At 34.9% G+C, this 22,038-nt stretch overlaps 1 protein-coding gene across 2 annotated transcripts; it reads right to left on the reverse strand.

Moving 5' to 3' along the window:
* Window positions 1-16: 16 nt before the first annotated feature.
* LOC149491405 (SPARC-related modular calcium-binding protein 1-like) lies at window positions 17-21,217 on the reverse strand. 2 transcript variants are annotated; one of them, XM_089694466.1, is made up of 12 exons: window positions 20,764-21,217; window positions 18,242-18,413; window positions 16,880-17,098; window positions 7,126-7,179; window positions 6,082-6,287; window positions 5,643-5,769; window positions 5,141-5,206; window positions 3,590-3,696; window positions 2,867-3,059; window positions 2,115-2,208; window positions 1,084-1,340; window positions 17-619 (listed from the first exon to the last, which is right to left on the reverse strand). In XM_089694466.1, the coding sequence occupies exons 1-12, from the start codon at window positions 20,839-20,841 to the stop codon at window positions 540-542; spliced, it is 1,653 nt and encodes a 550-aa protein (XP_089550592.1). In that variant the 5' UTR covers window positions 20,842-21,217; the 3' UTR covers window positions 17-539. The 2 variants fall into 2 exon arrangements, with proteins under 2 accessions (XP_089550592.1, XP_089550586.1); XM_089694460.1 differs by having other exon boundaries at window positions 5,141-5,239.
* Between the last annotated feature and the right edge of the window lie 821 nt (window positions 21,218-22,038).

Here is a 22,038-nt window from a genome sequence, read left to right on the forward strand (position 1 = left end):
ATCGGCCCTTATAGTTGCATGTTGCTACAATATTTTATAATGTTTTTAGTGTAATTGATATCGCTTTTGATGTATAGTCATTATTATAATATTGTGTATGTTGATACGTTATGTATAAATTTTGTTTTGTTAAAACTCGTTCTCTTGTTCAATATTACAGTATATTGTGATTATAGATTTTCATGTGGGCATTTATATAGTTATACCACGTTGTTATACATATTTTGTTTTCTTATATACTATATCTACTTACAAAAGCGAAGACATTTAAGTATTAAAACTAATTACAAACAATTTTTAAACAATAGTAACGAGACTAGTAAAAGCCTACAATTATCTACAATAAATTATTTTTCCGAACTTATAAAATACTTCCTAGGATCAGTCGCCGAGTTTTGTAGAACAAAATTTAGTTATAGTTCCTTATTTTATACAAATAAAGGCCATTTTAACACTACACTGGTATTTTTTGACCACTGACACTACGTCGTGTTAGAAACACATAAATAAATATTTAGTAAATGTTTGAGATTCGTAAATCAGTCGTCTGCCTTCAGGATTGACTCCAAGGGATTGGGACCTTTTCTCCGTGGGTTCGACGGCACCTTTGGAGCCTCCGCTAGAATAGAAAATAACATAATTAACATAATTTTTGTTATAGTATCAAAGTTTAATGCAAATAATATTTCACAATTCTACGAGTATTCCCATCTGGAGTGGAAATGTTATCATTTTATAATTAGAATTTATTTCCCCTATATAAAATGACACTATTATTTTAGTAAAGGGAGAAAATAATACAGTCCTTTATTATCACAATGTTTTGGATACATATTAAAGTTGCAAAAAAATTATATGTAAACTAGCTTTCCGCCCGCGGCTTCGCCCGCGTTTTCAAAGAAAAACCCGTTCCCATGGGATTTCCGGGATAAAACCTATCCTATGTGTTAATCCAAGTTACCCTCTATATGTGTGCTTAATTTCATTGTAATCGGTTCAGTAGTATTTGCGTGAAAGAGTAACAAACATCCATACATACAAACTTTCGCCTTTATAATAGTATTAGGATATCATGAAACTCACTAGTGGATCCATGAGACGCCTGCGTGACTTCCAAACAGGCCATCCATTCGGTAATACTGATCTTGGCATCATGGTTCACATCGCAGTATCTCGGCAGTTTTCGACCACACCGCCTCAACTGTTCCACAGAAGATATGAGCTGATGGAAGGACTTCCATTCCCGTCTCTCAAGGGCTTTGTTCTTGTCTTTGTCAAGCATCACGTACGTCCATGTTGCGGCTTGCTCCTCTTTTGATGCACCCCATTTTACCATTTCGCTGGAATTATTAACAATTTTTAGTTAATTTGGCTGGCTATTAAGTACGTGCTTTTTGCTCAAAGTTGGAAGGCGTATTATTAAATATAAATGTTTATTTAAATGTTACTCGTTCGTCACAAAATTAAAGGAAATCGCTTTGGAATGGTTGTAGAGGGTTGTAGTTAGAAAGGTTTGGACAGAATCTTGAAACACCTCTTTCTCACCTCTTCGAACAAATCATAATGCAATTTCCAAGCGATAAATATTCAGTTGGGTTATAACTTATAAGCAATGTTTTCCCATGTCTCAAAACACAAGTATTGTTTTCATAAAATTTCTTCAATTCAGAAACCTATGCATCAATCAAATATTGAATACATTTTAAAATAGGCGTAGCTAAGTGTACAAATTGGTGTTTATTTTGCTTTTAATAGTAGTTAATTGGAATACAAAGGGCAGATATATAGTTTGTCTTATGGAACTTAATTGCTTGTTAAAACAGATCATTAATATTACTTAAGCCACTGTGTTATTACTCTGACTAGTAGGAATAATTTGTCGCTAGTTTATATCACAAGGATCTTGTTTTCGCTGTTGTTCAAAGCACAATAAACTCACTTTTTAAATCAGTTAATGGTGTACAAAAACTACTGAGTGAAAGTTGTCTATTGTTTTCAGCTAATAAAATCTAGTGTCGGCAACTTTTGAAATTGCAGATAAGAATTGAATGGAAGCTTTTGAACTACTTAAGAAGGTATTATAAATAGAAATGATAATAGCTTTGTATTCTTACCCTGGTCCGGTTCCATTGATAGATGTCGTCATTTTAGAAATGAAGAAACTCATTAAGTCTCGTAAGAAGTGCGACTTCATTGGTTCGGGACATCCTACAAGTACAATTGACAATAATATGTTACTTGATATTTGAATTATTATAAAGATAGAATAACTCAGTTTTACAATTAGGTCTAAAATAAGAGATTATTAATGTATGTCTCAATTATTTAAAGTGCTGATCACACTTTAAGATGTCAAAGTGGGATGTCATAATTCATATCGTGAGCGAAAACGAGACAGATGTAGCAAAATGTGGCTAATTAACGCTGGTTTGGCAAAGTAGCAATGCGCGCGCACACCGCCCGTCGCCCATACACTCCGATACGTATAGCACCGTACTACCAGTTTCCTGGAGTACTCACCTCATGGGGCTAGCGTGTTGTGGGGCAGAGTCACAATCTGGCTTCCTGTCCTTCACCGAAGAGCCCGGGATCGGCTTGCCGGTTTCCTGCTGTCTGGAGATAAAGGGCACTTACCTCTCATGGGGCTAGCGTGTTGTGGGGCAGAGTCACAATCCGGCTTCCTGTCCTTCACCGAGGATCCCGGGATCAGCTTGCCGGTGTTCTGCTGTCTGGAGATAAAGGGTACTTACCTCTCATGGGGCTAGCGTGTTGTGGGGCAGAGTCACAATCCGGCTTCCTGTCCTTCACCGAGGATCCCGGGATTAGCTTGCCCATATCCTGCTGTCTGGAGATAAAGGGTACTTACCTCTCATGGGGCTAGCATGTTGTGGGGCAGAGTCACAATCCGGCTTCCTGTCTTTAACCGAGGATCCCGGGATCGGTTTTCCAGTATCTTGGTGCACGCACCAGCAATAGCCAGTGGAGCGGTAGCACTGCGCCCGAGCATACCGCCCGTCGCCCATACACTCTGGTACGTATAGCACCGCGCTACCAGCTTTCTGGAGACGAAGAAAAAATTACAGACTGTAGGACAGTACAGTCATTCCAGAGACAAAATGGATAGCAGATAGTAATAGAGGTATTGATATAGTATATAGAACTGCGATAGCCGCTTTCTGAATGAAGATGAACATAAAAGTAGCACCAAAGAAATACAATTGCATCTGCGCTGCGCGCTGACATAAAATAGAATCCTCGCCATGACATGCCACACATCAGTTATTATTCGCAATAGCACAAAGTAAAGCAGAGTTTAAAAGTTCACAAGCAGAATTCATAGGACAATAGAAAATACCACATCAAATTAGTAACAAAATTATTATACCAACTACCAAGTACATAAAATATTATTCGTTATTTTCCGCCCAAAATAATTGTAGCAGAAAATGACATTCTACCTTCTTGATATTTTTATGCCTCCGAGAACACTTATGTTTCAAGAAAGACGCTTTAAGTTATCTCAATGCAACACAATATAAACACACCGGAAAATATTACATATTATCCACAATTCATTCTATTTTGATACCTGTTCATCCAGAACAGCTTGCCGATCGGTCAGACAGTCGTTAGCTTCATCTTCTCTCGCCACGGAGCCTTCTGGCGCAAACGAGTTGCGCATTATTCCTGGCAAAACTGGACAAACAATTCTTAATTTGAATACTTTGTTTTTTAGCTGTGTTTTTTTTGTATCTACATTTTCCTACCTCTCGTTCTCTTTTCCTTACATCTTGTACATAGGTCGTCGAAACAAATTTTGTAAGGTCTATATTTATATCTACGAGTGATTTCAGACTTGTATAATAAATATTTTTCTTGTGATTTAATAAAAATACACTTTATTTTAAACACAGTATAAGATTTTAGTTTACTTTCACAGTCTATTTGATTGTTATCATTTCTACCTTTATGAATCAACCTAGTGGGGCCTCTAATTTGTGTTTAGATAGATTTAATGTATCCGCTCTTCACGAGACGATTCTCATAGTTTTGAGATGACCACTATAAGTCTTAAGAGAAACATGAAAGTCCTATATTTTTGTTCGGTTTATTAATTAGTTTTTCATGCAGTAGGGGAGAGCGGGGATGAAAGTCACATTTTTATCTTTTTTTATGTAACTTCCAAAATACGTTGTTTAGGAATGATATTTGTATACCAAAAGATAGTGTAATTATTCTGTTACAAAATAAATAAACGTATTTTTGTGTAATATTATCAGTTGTAGAAATATTTTGTATTTTCACTCTAAAGAAAAATGTGACTTATAACCCCGGGTCAGGCATGGTTGTCACAATGCCTAGGGTAGGTAGTCACGTACTACTTAAATAACAGGCAATTTATAAATAGAAAGTCACACTTTGGTCTTATAATTTTACGGAATAATTTTTAATTAAGAACTCTTAACCAAATGAAACCGTGTCTACGGTCTTTATTTCAGTCTGAATATTAATCAATCACAATTTTAGCAAACAATAATAATCGTGAGTCAATATAGAGTCATCAAGGACAGATGGACTTCCAGCAGGTTTGTTAGGGTGATTTTCCGGTGTTGATTGAAAATTTACGGCTAAAACAAACAACCTCAAAACGCAATTAAAGTCATCTCGCATACAGGGGGCTGGTTTATAGGTGACAACCAGCCCCCGAAAATTTGTGACAACGAGCCCCATAACACGTTTTATGAAAATAAAATTGAAAATAAATTCCGATCAATGAATATCTAAAAAACTATACTACGATATTATAAAACACATTTCATCATCATCAAATGAACTGAAAGATTATTACTGTAAAACAAGAACGTATAATTACGAGGTTCGACACAGCAGCACAAAAATTTACTTTTGCTGTGCGAAAACAATAAACACGTGTGAGGCCCTCACGGCAGATAGGAGCGGTCTGACGCGAAGTTGGGACAGCGTTTTCACTGTATCGCTCTTGCCACGCTGTTCAACAGACTTATTCGATAGTTCAGTTTTGTGTTAAGACCGCTGTGACAAACAACCCGTGAGACAACCAAACCCGGTCTCCCCTATATTTCTGATAAAAATACCATTTAACCCCCAGTTTTTATATTACCTGCACTAGGATCAGGCGGCGGTTCCTCCTCATAGTCTGGTTCGGCCTCCGGACCGCTGTCGTCGTCTGCATTCAACGACATGAAGAAACGGAGAGAGACTATATATTATTATTATGTTTGCACATACATTAGCAAGTTTTGGGTGTGGATGTGAGAGTGTTAGGTGGAAAGTATAGTAATAGTGAAAACGGTAATTAAGTGTGTACTAACATAATAAGCTGCTACTATTTTTAGCTCCCTATAAAAATAGTAGTAGCTTATTATGTTACACTGCGATTCATGCAAGTCAAACAATTTAACATAATGCGCGTAATCATTTTATAATACTGTACATGCTTTCTTGTTAAGGCTTGGTTGTTAATATATTAGTTGTATACATATATAAAAATTAGCTACCTATTACTTTAGTTGTTGTACATGTTTAAGCGTTAAGAAAACAAGTGGTTAGTTAATATTGAATTGGTTAGTACACTAGTAGTTACGTATTATCAAGGTACTCACAGTCCGGTGCGGGCGGCTCGGGGGTGGCCAGCAAGCAGCCGGCCCACTCCGCGCGCGCGATCTCGCCGTCACCGTCCCCGTCGCAACCGCGCGCCCAGGCGCGGGCACATCGCTTCGGTTTTACCACCTATTTATTTTTAATTAAAAATGATTGACCAGTCGCGTCAATACTTAATTATAACCAGAAAATCTTAATATATATAAATCTCGTGTCACAATGTTTGTCCTCAATGGACCCTAAGGCCTAAACCACTTAACCGATTATAATAAAATTCACACACCATGTGCAGTTCGATCCAACTTGAGAGATAGGATAGTTTAAACATGTAGGTACCACGGGCGAAGCCGGGGCGGACCGCTAGTTGCTAGTATAAAAATATATTCGAAATGCAAAGATCGACAATTCTGTATTTACATCAAAGTATTTTAATGAACTGACCTTTTTGATAAGCCTCCTCAGTCCCCGATATTCAGATTTCTGTAGCGTGCCGCTCCTATCTCGGTCAAGTTCTCTGAATTTCCAATCGGCCACGGAGCGCGGGTCCGCGGTCACCCCACCTTGCTCTGAACGGGCTCTTTCAAACTCCCCGCTAAATATTTTTATAAGATTCCCATTGAACTGGGCCCGATCTGCGCGCGTGCAACCTGATAAACATCGAACGCTGAATGTAGGACGCGGTGAAAGAAACGGCGTACGTACATCTGAACTCGATCACCCATATCTTTGGATCTCTTTGTCCGTTGTACGAAACTAAACACTAGGTTCAGAATTCATTTTACGCTTTAGCAAGACCGATAGATATGAAAAATTCTTTGTTTGTGCACTATGAACCGTGTGCAACCAAACGTAGTTAGTAATTGTAAAGACTAATACTTATCTACAAATTTAAGAACATCATAGTTCAGTAAAGATGTTTTTTTAAATATGATTTACACCCAGCTGAGCGGTATTACTATAAGATACATTCGCTTTGACCCATGTTCTCACAGTTCGAGACATGCAAGATACAGAGAGCATGGGCCTCATGCTGAGATGTGTATATGCAGTGTAAATTGAACTGATTTACCTACCTTCTATAACTCAGTAGGGATTCGCTAAAATAGCTTAAGATCTTTGACAAAAGACTATGATATGACAAATTGTATTGTTTGCTATCAATGAGAGTCGCCTTTTTCACGGTGGTCGAAGTAACATATTATCTGTCAATCTAATCATTGAAATGTTTTATTACGTTTTTGTACGCCAGTGAAAAAACTACCTAATTGTCGTTAATTACCACAGTTATATTATGTATAAGCGAAATCGACAAATCGGTGGTTAAACGACTATTCGCATCCTTATTTTCATGCTTGCTTTCGTGGTCACGGCATCGCATGCGCATAATCAATCAATATGCAAAAGATTTTCGTGTTAGGTACTATTTATGCAATGAAAGTAAATTCTTTGTCTAATAGGAATTAATGTGAATACATTTCAACTTACTTCGTTTATTGCGTTGACCTCGAACCGAGGAGCGGCGTCTCGTTTGAGACTTACCTGAAATAAATAAAAATGCATGATCGTCATGTTAGCGCTGCTGTTTTTTCTTCTCTGACGTTGTTGCACTTTGCGATGCCTAACGACGCTTGTTTAGTTTCTACATAACGAGTTCATTTCCATAATGTCTTTATTCTGTAGGATTATACTGGCCTATGAGTATTTAGTGACCTATTAGTTTTATCATACGTATTTACTCTTTTCACAAAGCGATAAAAAAATAAAGTACACAATAAATTAATAACATTTAAAGTGAAGATAGCAGTTTGACTTCAATAATAAATATACAAATTCACAAAGTAGTTAAAAACCGATTAAATAAAATTATCCTGACTACCTGCAAGTTAACGATGATTAAATATTTACTCTACAATATGCACGTAGACATTCTGAGTAATGGGCGCATGAAGAACTACATAAAATATATCACTCGTGACTACACAAGTTTAAATTAAAAAAGTGTTACAATTATTTTACAAGCATTTTCAATATATGTATCTATATATTTCTGATGAACTAATAAATAGAATATCGAATGAATTTTATAAAACTCCACCATTTATTAAAATTTATATCGTGTGATAGTTATATGCTTGAAGAAAATAAATTCGCTAAAAATAACAGATAGGATATGAAAACCGCTAATTAAGCGGTCAGATAAAATCATATCGTGAGACAATTTTTTGTCAAAAGGACAGTCTACAGGTTCGAAGAATACCTACACGAGTCCCCATTACAATGACGCGAGTGTGTTGTCCTGCAAGGGGGTCGGGGAAGGAATACTGTCTACTCAACCGGTCTAAGCGACAGTGATGTACAGCATTAGTCAATACGAAAACCGGTAACGAACGAGCTCTCCACTTACGCTTATATTACGCCGCCATAAATTATTTAATTGAAAGTTTAAATTGCTTCATTGGCTTCGAGCATCCGAAGAATCCTTGTAGTTTATGTAGGGTGTGATCTGCTAATTATCTACCGTGATTAGTCCGAGTTTTTATAATGCTCACTACAAATGTTGCTCTTCCACAACGATCACTTAGTACGATTCTTAACTACCATATCTTTAAATACGATTTCGAAGTCAAATCGAACAAAGAAATAAAACGGTATCGATGTGTGTGTTATAGCCGTTTATAGAGCAGGTTCACACTTCACACTATCAAAAGGGCGGGCGATACAAAGCGATCAACCTCGGCCACAGACATCCCGACGCCCGCACTGCCCCTACATTATGCAAAACGAAATAAACTAGGCAAACTACCTTTGGAATACCAGTCATTATCTACTGAGCCGTCTTATAGAGTTATTACCGACTCTTTAGGGCGTAACTAGACTATTTAAAATATTTACTTTAAATTATTTTTAGAACATAAGTGTTCGATACGTGTTCAGTCGATCGCTGCTTTAATTTAGTGCTCTAACAGCTAACTCTTTTCTCCTTTCCGTTATACGCCGAGCCGCAGGTACCTAAATATAAAACATCAAAGGTGCGGCGAACCTTCCCAACAAAGCTATTGAATGATGTCTGGAGCGTTTTTTCTATCGTCTCATGGTTGAGAGTCGCTTTACCTCCGAGAGAAAAAAAGTCGAGTCCATTGTAATCCGGCGTCGAGCTGTCTGACTCGAACCGCTGTTTCTAAGAAACCCCACACTCGTTCGATGCTACCATGGCCGCATGGGATCGAGATAACAACGTGTCAAATTCGAGCACACTAACATCGTGGAAAGTGTTATGGGGCCCATTCGTCGCGCTGAATATTGTCTTTATGTTATGACTGCATGCGCGTTTCATTTGAATGTTGTTGAAAACCTACCTTTATGTAATAATATAATTAAGGATCACATTAAGATTTTAGCAAACTGCAATCTTCATGCAGGCTTATTTTGATTCACATATCTCGTGCAGCGTGCTTCTTAAGTGTACCTAATTATGATAAAAAATTGTATGGTAGTCATATTATTTCTGAGTTATGAGAAATTGGGATCTATTAAATAATTTAAATTATATAAAAAAATATCATAATAGGATCTTAACAAACACAGTTCGGAATTTATACGTTATTATATAAATCCCGCGGTACACACTCGAGTTGTAATCGACTAAGCAGCTTAGACATAGAAATATTATTAGAGTAACAGATTTCTAGCAACCGGGTCAGTATAAGTGGTAATAAATATTTAATTGCCTCACGAGGCGCCGGGCTCCAATTGTATGGAGTCGGTAATTGGCAAGTGAACCGATATAAAGTAACAACTGAAATAGAACTCAACCAATGAACATACATTTTGTAAGGGAAATTGTTTTCTTCATTGCAACACTTGAATAACTACGGCTTTTGTTAGACATGTGTATAGCGAAACTATTGACAAGTTATTTCGTAATCTTTTATCTTTATATTGAACTCGGTAAATTTTCAAGTCCTAAAAAGTAAAATCGCAGTATTTGACGACTTGCTAAGCTTTATTTTTACCTAGATTTCCGCCTGCGGCTTCGCCCGCGTTTTCAAAGAAAACCCGCACAGTTCCCGTTTCTGTGGGATTTCCGGGATGAAAAGTAACCTCTGTCTTATTCTGGGGTTCAGCTACCTACATACCAAATTTCATTGTGATCGGTTCAGTAGTTTTTACGTGACAGAAATACAAACATCCATCCATCCACACAAACTTTCGCATTTATAATTTAGTAGGATTTCAAATCAAAAGTACTCAAAACACAAATACCTACGCTTAACGCTATAAAGTTACGTATCTATAGAATACATTAATTCTAAGTGCAACAAATAGATATTGTGAAGCGCAAAGCCAAGAGCAACATTCAGTTTATCACGAAAGCAATTCATTACGAAGTGTTCCACGCTGAAAGCTCTCACCAAATCGATTTGTGTTTCTCGTGTTGGCAATATTCTTATTGTTATGTTTATTCCATAAAGTTACGTCTGTTCGAGCGATCATTTATATTATAATTTATAGGTAACAGTTCAAAGAGAAGCTAGCAACTCTAGCGAACTAAAGCTGCAAAACATCCATCAAACCGTTAATCTCAATAGATCGACATTGAAGCTTGTAAAATCCAAACTAATATTGCACTTGTAATTCATACTTATGAATGTGTATTTGTTTATCTTTCTTCCAGTTTGGTAGCAATCAATTACCATGCAGCTATTTAATGTCTTTAAATTATTTGAAATATATCTATGAGAATCCACTAGTGACACCGCAGTTGAAACTAGTAGAAAATAAAATATAAGTAAAATTTCTGGAATATCATCTAAACAAATTGTAAAATCCACAAACAAATTACTAATCTGCGTTTAAATTGGTTTGCTTGTTTTTCGAGAGTTCGATTCGAATTTTTCTTGCACTGAATCATGTTCCAATAATAAATAATGTTTTTCTCGTTGTTAAATACCTATTAACTGGAGGATCGTGATCGGGTAATTGGTATGCCTGAAGATGTGAGAACTATTAAATCTAATTTTAAAGCCGGAACATATTTCAAGAGACCTATGGTACGGGAGCCAGGAACAGATTTTATGACCAAGTTCCTCTCAAGCGGTAATTAGTAAAATGCATCAAAGTATAGTATTATGAAGCCTCGTGAACGTCAGCTGGAGCTCGGTTGGGGGGAAGAGCGGTTGTAGCCTCCCGTATCAGCTGACGGTTTTTCCACCAAGATACAGCCAGCTGACCTATATATTTATCCACAGTTACATATAAGCTATCATTAGGTAAATTTTTGTTTGAGAGGAAATCACGGAAAATAATTTTTTCTTTAAATTTAACTTTCATGTTCGAGACACCAGCTGACGTATAATACACCATGTTGTAACCAGCTGATTATTTTTTTTCGTTGAGATATTGGGTTAGCTACAATTTGACAAATTTTTAGCTGAGAGGAAATGAATGAATGAATGTATTTTTTTTCCTATGTGCGTGGGAGGCTACAACCACTCACCCCCCCAACCGAGCGCCAGCTGACGTTCACGAGGCTTTATAATACTATACTCTGATGCTTCTGACGAATTATCTCTTGAGAGGAAATAATGAACCCAATTTGCACCTGGCTCCCTAACCACTAGCTATCGATAGAAATAACTGTGAACTACATTCACATATAAAACCGTTTTTGTCGCTGCTAAATAAACAAATCTGATATTTTTAAAACTCCATCCATTTATAGGATTTTAAAGAATACAATATTTGAAATTTTGTTTGCAATATATAAATATTTATTTAAAATCTATATTGAAATAACTGAATCATTAATGCTGGTAGTGGTGGAAAATTTTACTATCTTGAAAAAACAATCTAACCTACGAACATAAGTTTCTTGATTATTATAGGTAAACCAGAATCTGATGGCAATTAGGGAAATCAAAATTTTGAGTGTGCAACCCTAGGGAAAATGGGCTGAACGATCTTGATACTGCTTATTTTTCATTTTGTCCTCAATATCATTAGTCACATTACATAAGTGGACAATACTGTACTTAATAATGAGATATCCACTTAATATAATGTAGGTACATACTTACATGTATAATTGTATACATATTACTTTTATATAGGTAATACATATTATTATTTACACATACCTATATTTGTATATTCATTATCATTATGCCATGTGAAAATATGGATGTAATGATAATGCAGATCAAAACTAGATTGCTTATAATTTTTTATAAAATAAAATAAAAATAAAATAAAACTATGTTTATTTTCGTTAGTATTAACAGATACACACATTATAAAATTGACTTGGACAGCTTGGACTTGACGAATACCTAGCCGTATTGGAAACTCCTGTAATAAGTTTTCATAAAATTATATTGTATTACAAACAATATCATTATAATATTTTACCTACTTATAATATTTTTAATTTAAAGTATCAAAACGGGTAAGTCCAATTTACCAATAAAATATTCAAAATTGAAAATTGTGATGTGTTTGAGCATTCTTCATCTAATGTTTTTCTATACACATTATAAACAACACCTCTTGCTTGTGATCGCAGCGGCTTTTACGACATTTTCGAAGGTTTTTTTAGACAAAATCCTCAAAATTATTCATCAATTGCAAAGAAGACAAATAATTTGACAACCAATTGATAGTTGTCAAATAAAGTTGCCACATGAAAATCTTTTATTTCATTAATATAAAATAATATGCCATCAGATTCTGGTAGACCTATAATATTAATGTTTTAACACGGTAAAATATAATAACATAAACACCGAAGTAATAAATTCGTAATCTAACGTTTTATTTTCCCATAACAGTCGGCGACATATAACCACAATATAATGTAATTATGTAAGTCACAGCCGTCGTGTATAATTAGACGTTTAATTAATCGTCTAACCCTTTAATTAAATGGCGCCATTCGATTATCTGATTGACTAATTATTTATATGGCTACAATTGCACAGCACAGCGCATGCTTTTAAGTAACGACACGCATAGTAGCTGCTGAGACGTGAAAACATACGATTTCATCTGCAGTACAAATCTAATATCAATCACTCTTAAAACATCTTGAGTAATATTAACGAAATATTTTACTAAAATAATTATGATCGCAGTGATAAACATTTTTTTTATACGAGCGAACCAAGCCGCGTAGTTAAATATCTCTAAAATATCCCGAATTTATACCTATTCCTCAAATACCTATTTTAGTATTGTAGCCACCTGGCTACGAATATTTATTTACAAAAAACAACAATTCTTAACAGTTTTGGATATCACGCCACATTCCGCGCTCAAAGAACAATTCAAATTCTCATTATAAATGCATGAAATATCTATTTTATAACTGAGCATAAAACTCGAAGACTATTGAATAACGGCAAAGCACTGCGATTCACATAAACACATATGCATAAAATTTTAATGTCCAATTCAATAGGACCATTTGCCGCCACTTATAATAGATGGTCAAATGGTCAAACAACGATTTGCCTTTCTTTTCTTTATTTGAATACAAGTGGGCGCGTCTGATACTGGATATCGGAAACGGTACTCGAAAGTTCATAATTTATATCGGAATTAAGTTTTATTATCTTACTACGAATAATATACTAAGCTCGGTTTCAAACTAAGGTCTGTTCACAGTGGTCAGTGATACATAATATTGATCTGCTTTTTTAATGAGAGATATAAATTAATTTTTCTAACGCTCATCTATTACGAAAATGGTTTCGGTTGTAATTGTAGGTACCTATTTATTACTAACGGTCCGCCCCGGCTTCACTCGTGGTACAAATTTCGTAATAAGAGGTATGATGGTATTGGTATGAGGCCTATGTTCTTTCTCAGGGTCTAAAGATTGTCTGTGGCAATTTTCATCAAAATCGGTTGAGAGATTTAAGCGGGAAAGCGTAACAGACAGACAGACAGAGTTACTTTCGCATTTATAATTATTAGTATGGATTAGTTTAAGGATTTAAACATTTTCAACTCAAATCGATAATTATATAAATGTAAGCATGTGAAAATTAATTTTTCATATTGCGTGCACTAAACAATAGTAGGTATTTATTTAAGCAATATGTATTTATTGAATAGTGCATTCCTCGTACGGTAAGTTAATGCACCTATTTCATATTCTCTTACTGCTGGATCGTTTATTACGGACGTGCTTTCTCGTGACGAGACTGCTAAGTATTTTCTTTGGTTATTAATATTTATATAAATCTACTTCTAATTTCAAGAAAACATTATTCGATTCACTCATTATATTAAATTAGCTGCTCCATTTATAAATAAAACGATCCTATATCAGCACTTATCAAAGGAGGAGGGCGACAGCAAATTTATGAACAAACAACATTAAAAGTCCATTTGATCAAAGAATTCTTTTAACCCAGACCGGAACGGACACATTCCGAGCTAAAAAAGATTTCGCTATCTACCAGATGATACAATCAACAAACACGTATAAGCTAGACTCGCCGGATTATCAGAGCACTCAAAGAGCAATAGCCTGTCTAGGTCACGAACGTCGTGACTTAATAGCCGAAATTTTACCTCACATTTATTAAAACTAGGAGGTTTTTAATTCAGTAATCTACTTCGGATTTTGAATAGCATTGCTCTTTTTTACCCGCTCTTTAAAACTGAAACTGCCAGGGCTTAAATTTATAAACGTATCTCATATGGAAATGAACAAGATATAAAAAGCTAGAAGCATTATTAATATAGGTATCAGTCTTGACAATGAGACGTCCTCCGCAGGACATCGCCCTGAGTGTTCTGATAACTGATTCTAATCGGTATCTTCCAACCAACATTTATTTAATATAACTAGAAGATGACTATAAATCTCGATAAATTGAGTAAGAGTGGGTCATCATGTTGCCACCAATTTAGATTACACTTTACAATATTACACGTTATTGCTAAGAAAGCATGACGTTTGAGATGTTATTGTTTTTAAGAGAAGATTTATAATTATAATATAAAATAACAATTACTATTTACGATTATCAATCTAGAAATTACAAATAAATTGAATGTGAATTACTTATACGAGCTTATACGTATAAATAAATATGAATTGTTTTCTAGAACTGAGCAACCTTAATCATAATTTATCCATAAAACAAACATGCCAAATGCCAATATCTTCCATTGATTTAGTACATACTTATAAAATACGATGTTGTTGTTTTGTTTTAGTTTCCCTATATATCTTCTTTATTTTTTACAGCTGGTACTATAAAACATATATGTACATAACGAGACTTCTTGAAATAAAACATAATACAGTCCCACAATCCCAGATATGAAAAACAATATCCATAATGTGAGTCAGACAGTTATTTTATTCAAAAAGGAACAGTATTTTTGTTGCAAAAATAAGGTCAGGTAAAAACTGGCGTGACTCAATAACTTTAGACCTGCGGCGACTTTATTTTGCACTTAATTCTATCGAAGAATTTTGATTAAAGGCGGTCCTCTTGTGCGCTCACATGAAATCGGTCCAGTTTCATCAAAGGCCCTTTAATACTAGCCGCTGGCGACATGTGCGTTTGCATGTTTTTATCTTGTTTCAATCCTCCAACTGCAATCCTCATTACTATTTCGACATTTCCTTCCCTTCGCATGAGACATTGTAACTATATCAATGTCGCCTAATTCAATGATAGGTACACCGTACCTACAGTCAGCAACGAGAATGGATCACAAGATAATAATATGCTAGTTCTCCCGTCTCCCTTGTTTATTTTAAAAAAATGCCTAAAAATAATATTAATTAAGGAGGAAGATTGATCACCGGTTTAAATAAAATCAGGGCAAGAAAATATATTTCATGTCACTAAATGGCTAACATTGCTTAGCATCTTCTTTTGCCGACTATATCTGTCTAGTACAAACACGTTGTTATTACCTTCTTCCGCCTCCCGGAGCCCCTGACCCCTTTATATCTATATATTGAAGATAAAGCTATAATAGTACAATAATGTATTGCGTTACTATCATAGAACCCGCTTTAAATGCTTTCACAAGAAAAAATAAATAATTATGCATAATTCATAATAATAAATAATAATAGGAACATAAATGCAAGACGAAATATGCGTCAGCTCTTGTTGATTAGGTACCCTAGTCGTGATACAATTGTAATTGTTATTGATTTATGAATCATGTTCCAAATTGAGACGGAAAATGTACAATTATTTTTAAGTAACAGGCTATTTCTTTAACAATTTAATAATACACCGCAACTGGTTCGTCACTCGTTTGCAGACTTTTAAGCAGAATTATACACTTACATAAAGTGACTATTTCAACACTTCACGTCTTATATCAGAAAGACATTATTTATCTTTGAACTGGTTACCTTAGAAAACATAAATCAGTCACCGGTCCTGGGACTTTTTTATTGCTATAAGGCGAGTTAAGTTTTTCAAAACAACTTAACTGATATAGGGAAAGATTTCAATTTGTAATTTATTGGATATATTGACGGGTACACTCAAAGACGCTATTCGGTGAAATGTAAATTATAAACATTGGCTTTCATCCGAGCCTGTGTTTACATACGATCTTGAAAGCATTATTTACAATTTAGCGTTAAGTAGAACAGATGTTTAGAATCCGGGATAGATCGGATTTTTAAGTATCGGTTATGGCTAGTTCCTGCACAATTTTAGCTTGAAATTTTCCAAGAACATTTTCAGTCACTGCATAACACTTTATGCTAAGTATTTTAACGAAAATGTTAATGGGACGTTACCAATGCACATAAAACAAATCTATCTACTTAAAACCCATAATCTAATATGAACGTGTTACGTAAATTGATCTCACTTCAATAAGACGGTAAATAAAGTGGTACACGGGCTCTTCTAATACAAAGATAAACAGCAAAATGCATTTAAACCTTTTAGATATCCGATTTCCATTAATAATGATGACCGTTAACATTTAAGCTTGAACACTAACAAATCACTTGATGTGTAAACCTTGCAACAAGCTTGTATATGGGAGTTGCGACCGTCCTCTTTTTTGTTTGGTTCGTGTTGCTATTATAAGACCCCAGATGCGTGCCTGCCAGCCTTCCCTAATCACGCCCGCATATCCCATAATTGACTGATACTTTTCCCCATCACTTATGTATTCTACTTTGTATGAGCATTTAGTATCTGAGTTTATTCCCAATTTTTGTTCCGAGTCAAAGTCTTACCGGGTCTCGTGCAGTCTGGCCTGCCGTTCCTTACAGCGGTATCAGGGAGGGGTTTCCCATCTGGGGTGACGCACCAGCAACCAGCTGCCGCTCCAGCAGCCGCGCATTGCACTGCGGCGTATGTACCGTCAGCACGACACTTGGGCACGAAGGCCGCTCGCCGACCGCTCTGCGCGTTTAACGCATATCGCAGAACCGTCAGGCAAGACGATTGACCATCTAGAATTAAACAATTAGCTGAGATGCTTCTAGCGTCGTGTGCACTTGTAATTGGGCATGCTTTCTCATGCGTTAAGATTCGCTGACGCAATTTTACTAAATACTTAAACGGGGGTGCTGAAAAAAGATTCAAATGTCTAACAGAGTATCCGAACAGGTGTAGATTATGTGGCCAAAATGGCCGCCATAGAGAAAATATAATAGGTATAAAATATCGAATAGGGATATAATTTATCTAAATATCTATTACTTCTTTATCGCCGAGCTATAATTGGAACAAAAACCTTAATCATGCTCTAAGAATTTGTTTCACAGAATCCGTACGGAGAATGGATATTCAAAAGGATTGCTTCAATAGATATCTCGATCTAGACAATCATCAAATAGAATATGCCGCCAAAGCTCTGCTTGGAATTCATAACAATGTCAGTGTAAATTAATGTCTGACTTTAGAAACTTACTATAAAAATAAATCTTAGCTTAGTAACTAACTATGAATTTTAATTCAAATGATATTAATAAATGCAATTTTAAATCTAGGGCCAGAAATATGAAACTGTATTAAAATTTATGTCTATTTCATAGGATACTGGGTGAAAGGAACTAAAATGTTTTACGGTTTCTTAGATCTATAATTTTTAAGTGATTTGATTACAAATATTAACAAGGCGGTTCTAAAATTTATGTCTCCGTAATTAAATTCATCTCAGATACATAACAGTGATAGAGAAATCAATTTCATATCAGCTTTGCACACGTATGCGAGTATGTCTGTATGTATAGATGACCTGTCGCGTCGTTTGTTGAGATTGATTTAATATTGGCAGCATGGGTATCGATTTATAATGAATCGCTCGGAAAGATGACGATAAAATACTAATTGCAGATGTGTTTCATATTGCAACTTAATACATTAATCGGAATGTAAAGAATTATTGTCGTCTAATTATAGAAGTCTGTATTACCGCATGCATTCGATAATTATATAAAACATATACTCACTATATCGTAATATGTATTACGATATTTGAACCTAAAGTAATCTGTACATTGCGTTGAAAAGTTTTCACAACTTATTTAACACAGCGTGTTAAATGAGATAATCAGTTTATTGAAAGGAAGTCAAGCTTAAAATAGACTCACCAATACAAGGGCCTCTATGAGCTACTGTGACCGGCTCTCCATTGCACTGAGCCTTCATAATGTGGCACTTGGAAGGGTAAGTCCTGCCATCGGTGCCGCAAATAATGCGATTGCTGTTCCCTGTATTTGCCTCGCATGCTGCCACTCGATGCAAGCAGGAGTCACTGCCTGACTGCAACCATTATAATAGCTGACAATTGCGCAAACAATATTGCTAAACAAATGTCGTTTGGATACACTCGAACCAGTTTCATTTTAGCTTAGAATCTTACCAGCAGACAGGATATCTGATAGATATCCTAATGATTCCGAACTTTTAAAAACATGGCGTGCTGGCCATGTTACGTAAAGTACAGAAAAGGCTGATTTATCGAATAAAAAGATAAATAATCAGGAAAGGCTGTGAATATATCACGGCTATTTTTCCTTATACTAGGATATTGTACGATTTTCATTGATATTCAGTTCGCAGCAATGGCAATTGCGTAAAGCTTGCCAATTTTAGCTGGCAATCATTACGATATGGGCTTAAAGTTTATATATTTCTACCGATAACCATTAGACTTAGCACTTAAATCTTAAGATGGGAATATGTGCAATATAATAACGGCCTAATGAACTGTGACATCAAGTTAATAAAGAATCATTGGACGCTTAACAAGGTCTTCCGATTCGATTCATGAATCACGGATATGATTACTACGAAATGGTTATGTATGGGATGTAGCAAATATATGTCTCATTCAAAAGTATTGGTATTGTAATTTGTAAGTGATATCATAATTAATAACCTGTCGCTTGCGCTGGGACTTACCCGGTATAAAAAAAAATCATGGTCGGAATCAGTACTTTTGAAGATTAGCATACAAGGCATGAAAACTTTATGTCTTTACAGTATTAATATAAGTAAGTCTCGATTATTAGTACAACTTTAAATACATTAGGTATGTGAATAGAGCGAACAATCGAAGGAACGTAATCAAATGATTAGAATTATTCCAATTTTACCAAAAAATTTGCAAAAAAATTATAGGTACATACCTACCTATTACGTATTAATTAATAACCTGTCGCTTGCGCTGGGGCTTACCCGGTATAAAAAAAAATCATGGTCGGAATCAGTACTTTTGAAGATTAGCATACAAGGCATGAAAACTTTATGTCTTTACAGTATTAATATAAGTAAGTCTCGATTTTTAGTACAACTTTAAATACATTAGGTATGTGAATAGAGCGAACAATCGAAGGAACGTAATCAAATGATTAGAATTATTCCAATTTTACCAAAAAATTTGCAAAAAAATTATAGGTACATACCTACCTACCTATTACGTAACTAGGTTGCCGTATGAAATTTGCCTAGAACAAGATATGATTTAATTTTTATTTATTTTATTAAAGCGACGTTATCGCGAGCTTTCGGATGTTTTCTTTAACACTTTCATTACCACTACGATTTTCACGATGTTTTCTCGGAACTAATCCTATCTCACTGGATGAACTTGTGCATTCAAGATTTTGCCCAATGCCCAATTTACTTAAAAATTAAAAAACTTCGTCGCTTACCAAGTGCTGTAACATACCTATTAGTGATTTTATTAAGGTTTTTCCATTACCTTTTTATATAAAATACCTAGGTAGGTTACTTAATATTTTATTTTCCACATTGGTAATTCAAGTGCATCGATTGATATAATGATTTTATGAATTCGCTGTTATAAAATAATTCGCGAGACTTTATCTCGTGTCACAATGTTTGTCCTCAATGGACTCCTAAACCACTTAACCGATTATAATAAAATTCGCACACCATGTGCAGTTCGATCCAACTTGAGAGATAGGATAGTTTAAACATGTAGGTACCACGGGCGAAGCCGGGGCGGACCGCTAGTCTTAATATATGTAAATCTCGTGTCACAATGTTTGTCCTCAATGGACTCCTAAACCACTTAACCGATTATAATAAAATTCGCACACCATGTGCAGTTCGATCCAACTTGAGAGATAGGATAGTTTAAACAAGTAGGTACCACGGGCGAAGCCGGGGCGGACCACTAGTATTTAATAGAAACATCTAAGATAAGGCTATTATTGCCTTATCCTTTATACCGTAAATTATTAAACCTATGTCTAAATCAATTAAAAAGTACCTACCTAGTTACTTAGATTTCAGTTTTTTAATAAGCATAAATCACGAAAGTACTTATATTTCGCCCCGATATCCATAGATGATTAATCATGAATGAAATTAATTTCAAGTTTTAGTTGGTGAAGATATATCATCAATCAAATACGAGCAATATACTTATTTCAATTTTATTGTAGCATTTAACGATTGTTAAAGTTTAAATTAACAACACCGATGATAACACGCACAGCTAATGAGTTACTGAATGAATAACATAATATAATATCAAATATGTAACAATTTCTCTTTTATGTATCCAGTTACCATATAAAAGCCCTTTTATTATGTTTAATTTATAAACATGCAAATAGGAAAAAAATATTGATATATTTACCTTTTCATCTGCAGCTTCCGCAACGTAATAAATTAAGTTAAGAAAAAAATAATTAAACACTAGGTCATTGATATTCATACTGCTAGATTAGAAATATTTAAAATAAATCCCTAACTAATAATTCCAAAATAGCTTTACACTCTTTTATAAAATGAAACAAAACATTTATCAGTTAAACGAACTGTAGTCTTTTTAAACATCATATTGGCATATTCATATTATTATTATAGTTACTAAATCTTAACGCGCTTTGTTACAAGAATGGTAAAGCGATAAATTAGAAAACCGTTGCAAACACGTTTGCCGGGAGAGAGATCGAAGAGTTATGAACAGAATAAACTTTAAAGCACATTAAGGATATATCCCGGTACCGGATCGTCTAACTACGAGCAAAAAGCGCACACGCACCCCACCCACCGTTTAGGTTGTATACTGTACAAACTATAAAATAGAACTGGTGTTTATGTCTGTACGAGTGTTTTTTTTATAAATCCGTTCGAAAATCTGTGATATACTTTACGTTTTTCCATTAGTATCTAAAAATTATTAGCTGTATGAATTCATACATTAATTATTCATGAAATTCATTAAACAGGCAATATGTTAATCATGCCTGCATTTGATTCTATCTGCTTCTCAAATAGTGTATTATTTAGTTATTTCTAAACGATATTGTTGACGTCAAAATTCGTTTTCAGGGATGTCACTACAAATAATGTGTATCGGAATATCGATTTCATTACTTAAGTCATCTACGGTAATATGTCGTATTGCGATTTGCTAGCATAAACATTACATTATGGGCCGATTTTTCAATCCCGAGATAAACAGTCTAATATCTACCCCTCGAATAGATTTATTCAATTATTTATCTAACTCATAACGGCTCGCCTATTTTTCAATCGTGATTTATTTGATGAACAACTATCTGACCAAATATTTCCATATTGGCAGCTCTGCTCTCGGAGTGGCGAAACAAACATATTAAATTAGTCAGGTTAGAGCGGGATAGAGTCAACTCTTGCAATTTGTCAACAACCGTCATTATGACTCACGTCTTGTATTGCTCTTGTCTTCTATGATTGTTGATTGTTGTTTTGATTCGAGTAAAGAGTTTGGTTAAATTTGTGTTTCAATTTATATATTTTACGATGGAAACGACATACTTAAAGGCAGCGTTCGGCAAATTTTCAATGGCATGGTCATCAGTACTATCAAAAACATCAATTTCAATATGATTTTAATTGATAATAATTATATAGAAAGAGGTTTAAT

The sequence above is a fragment of the Colias philodice genome, chromosome 1 (assembly GCF_061535455.1).
Source record: "Colias philodice isolate Cphi_HAF_F1 chromosome 1, ilColPhil1 Martin Lab GWU primary, whole genome shotgun sequence".
NCBI lineage: Eukaryota > Metazoa > Arthropoda > Insecta > Lepidoptera > Pieridae > Colias > Colias philodice.

Excerpts from the sequence above, each read along its gene's own strand:
- LOC149491405 (XM_089694460.1), bottom strand. The coding sequence starts at position 20,841 with ATGAATATCAATGACCTAGTGTTTAATTATTTTTTTCTTAACTTAATT. Across the intron at positions 3,060-3,589 it reads AAGCTGTTCTGGATGAACAG|AAAGCTGGTAGCGCGGTGCT; the intron begins GTATCAAAATAG and ends CTTCGTCTCCAG. Across the intron at positions 2,209-2,866 it reads ACATGCTAGCCCCATGAGAG|GATGTCCCGAACCAATGAAG; the intron begins GTAAGTACCCTT and ends TTGTACTTGTAG.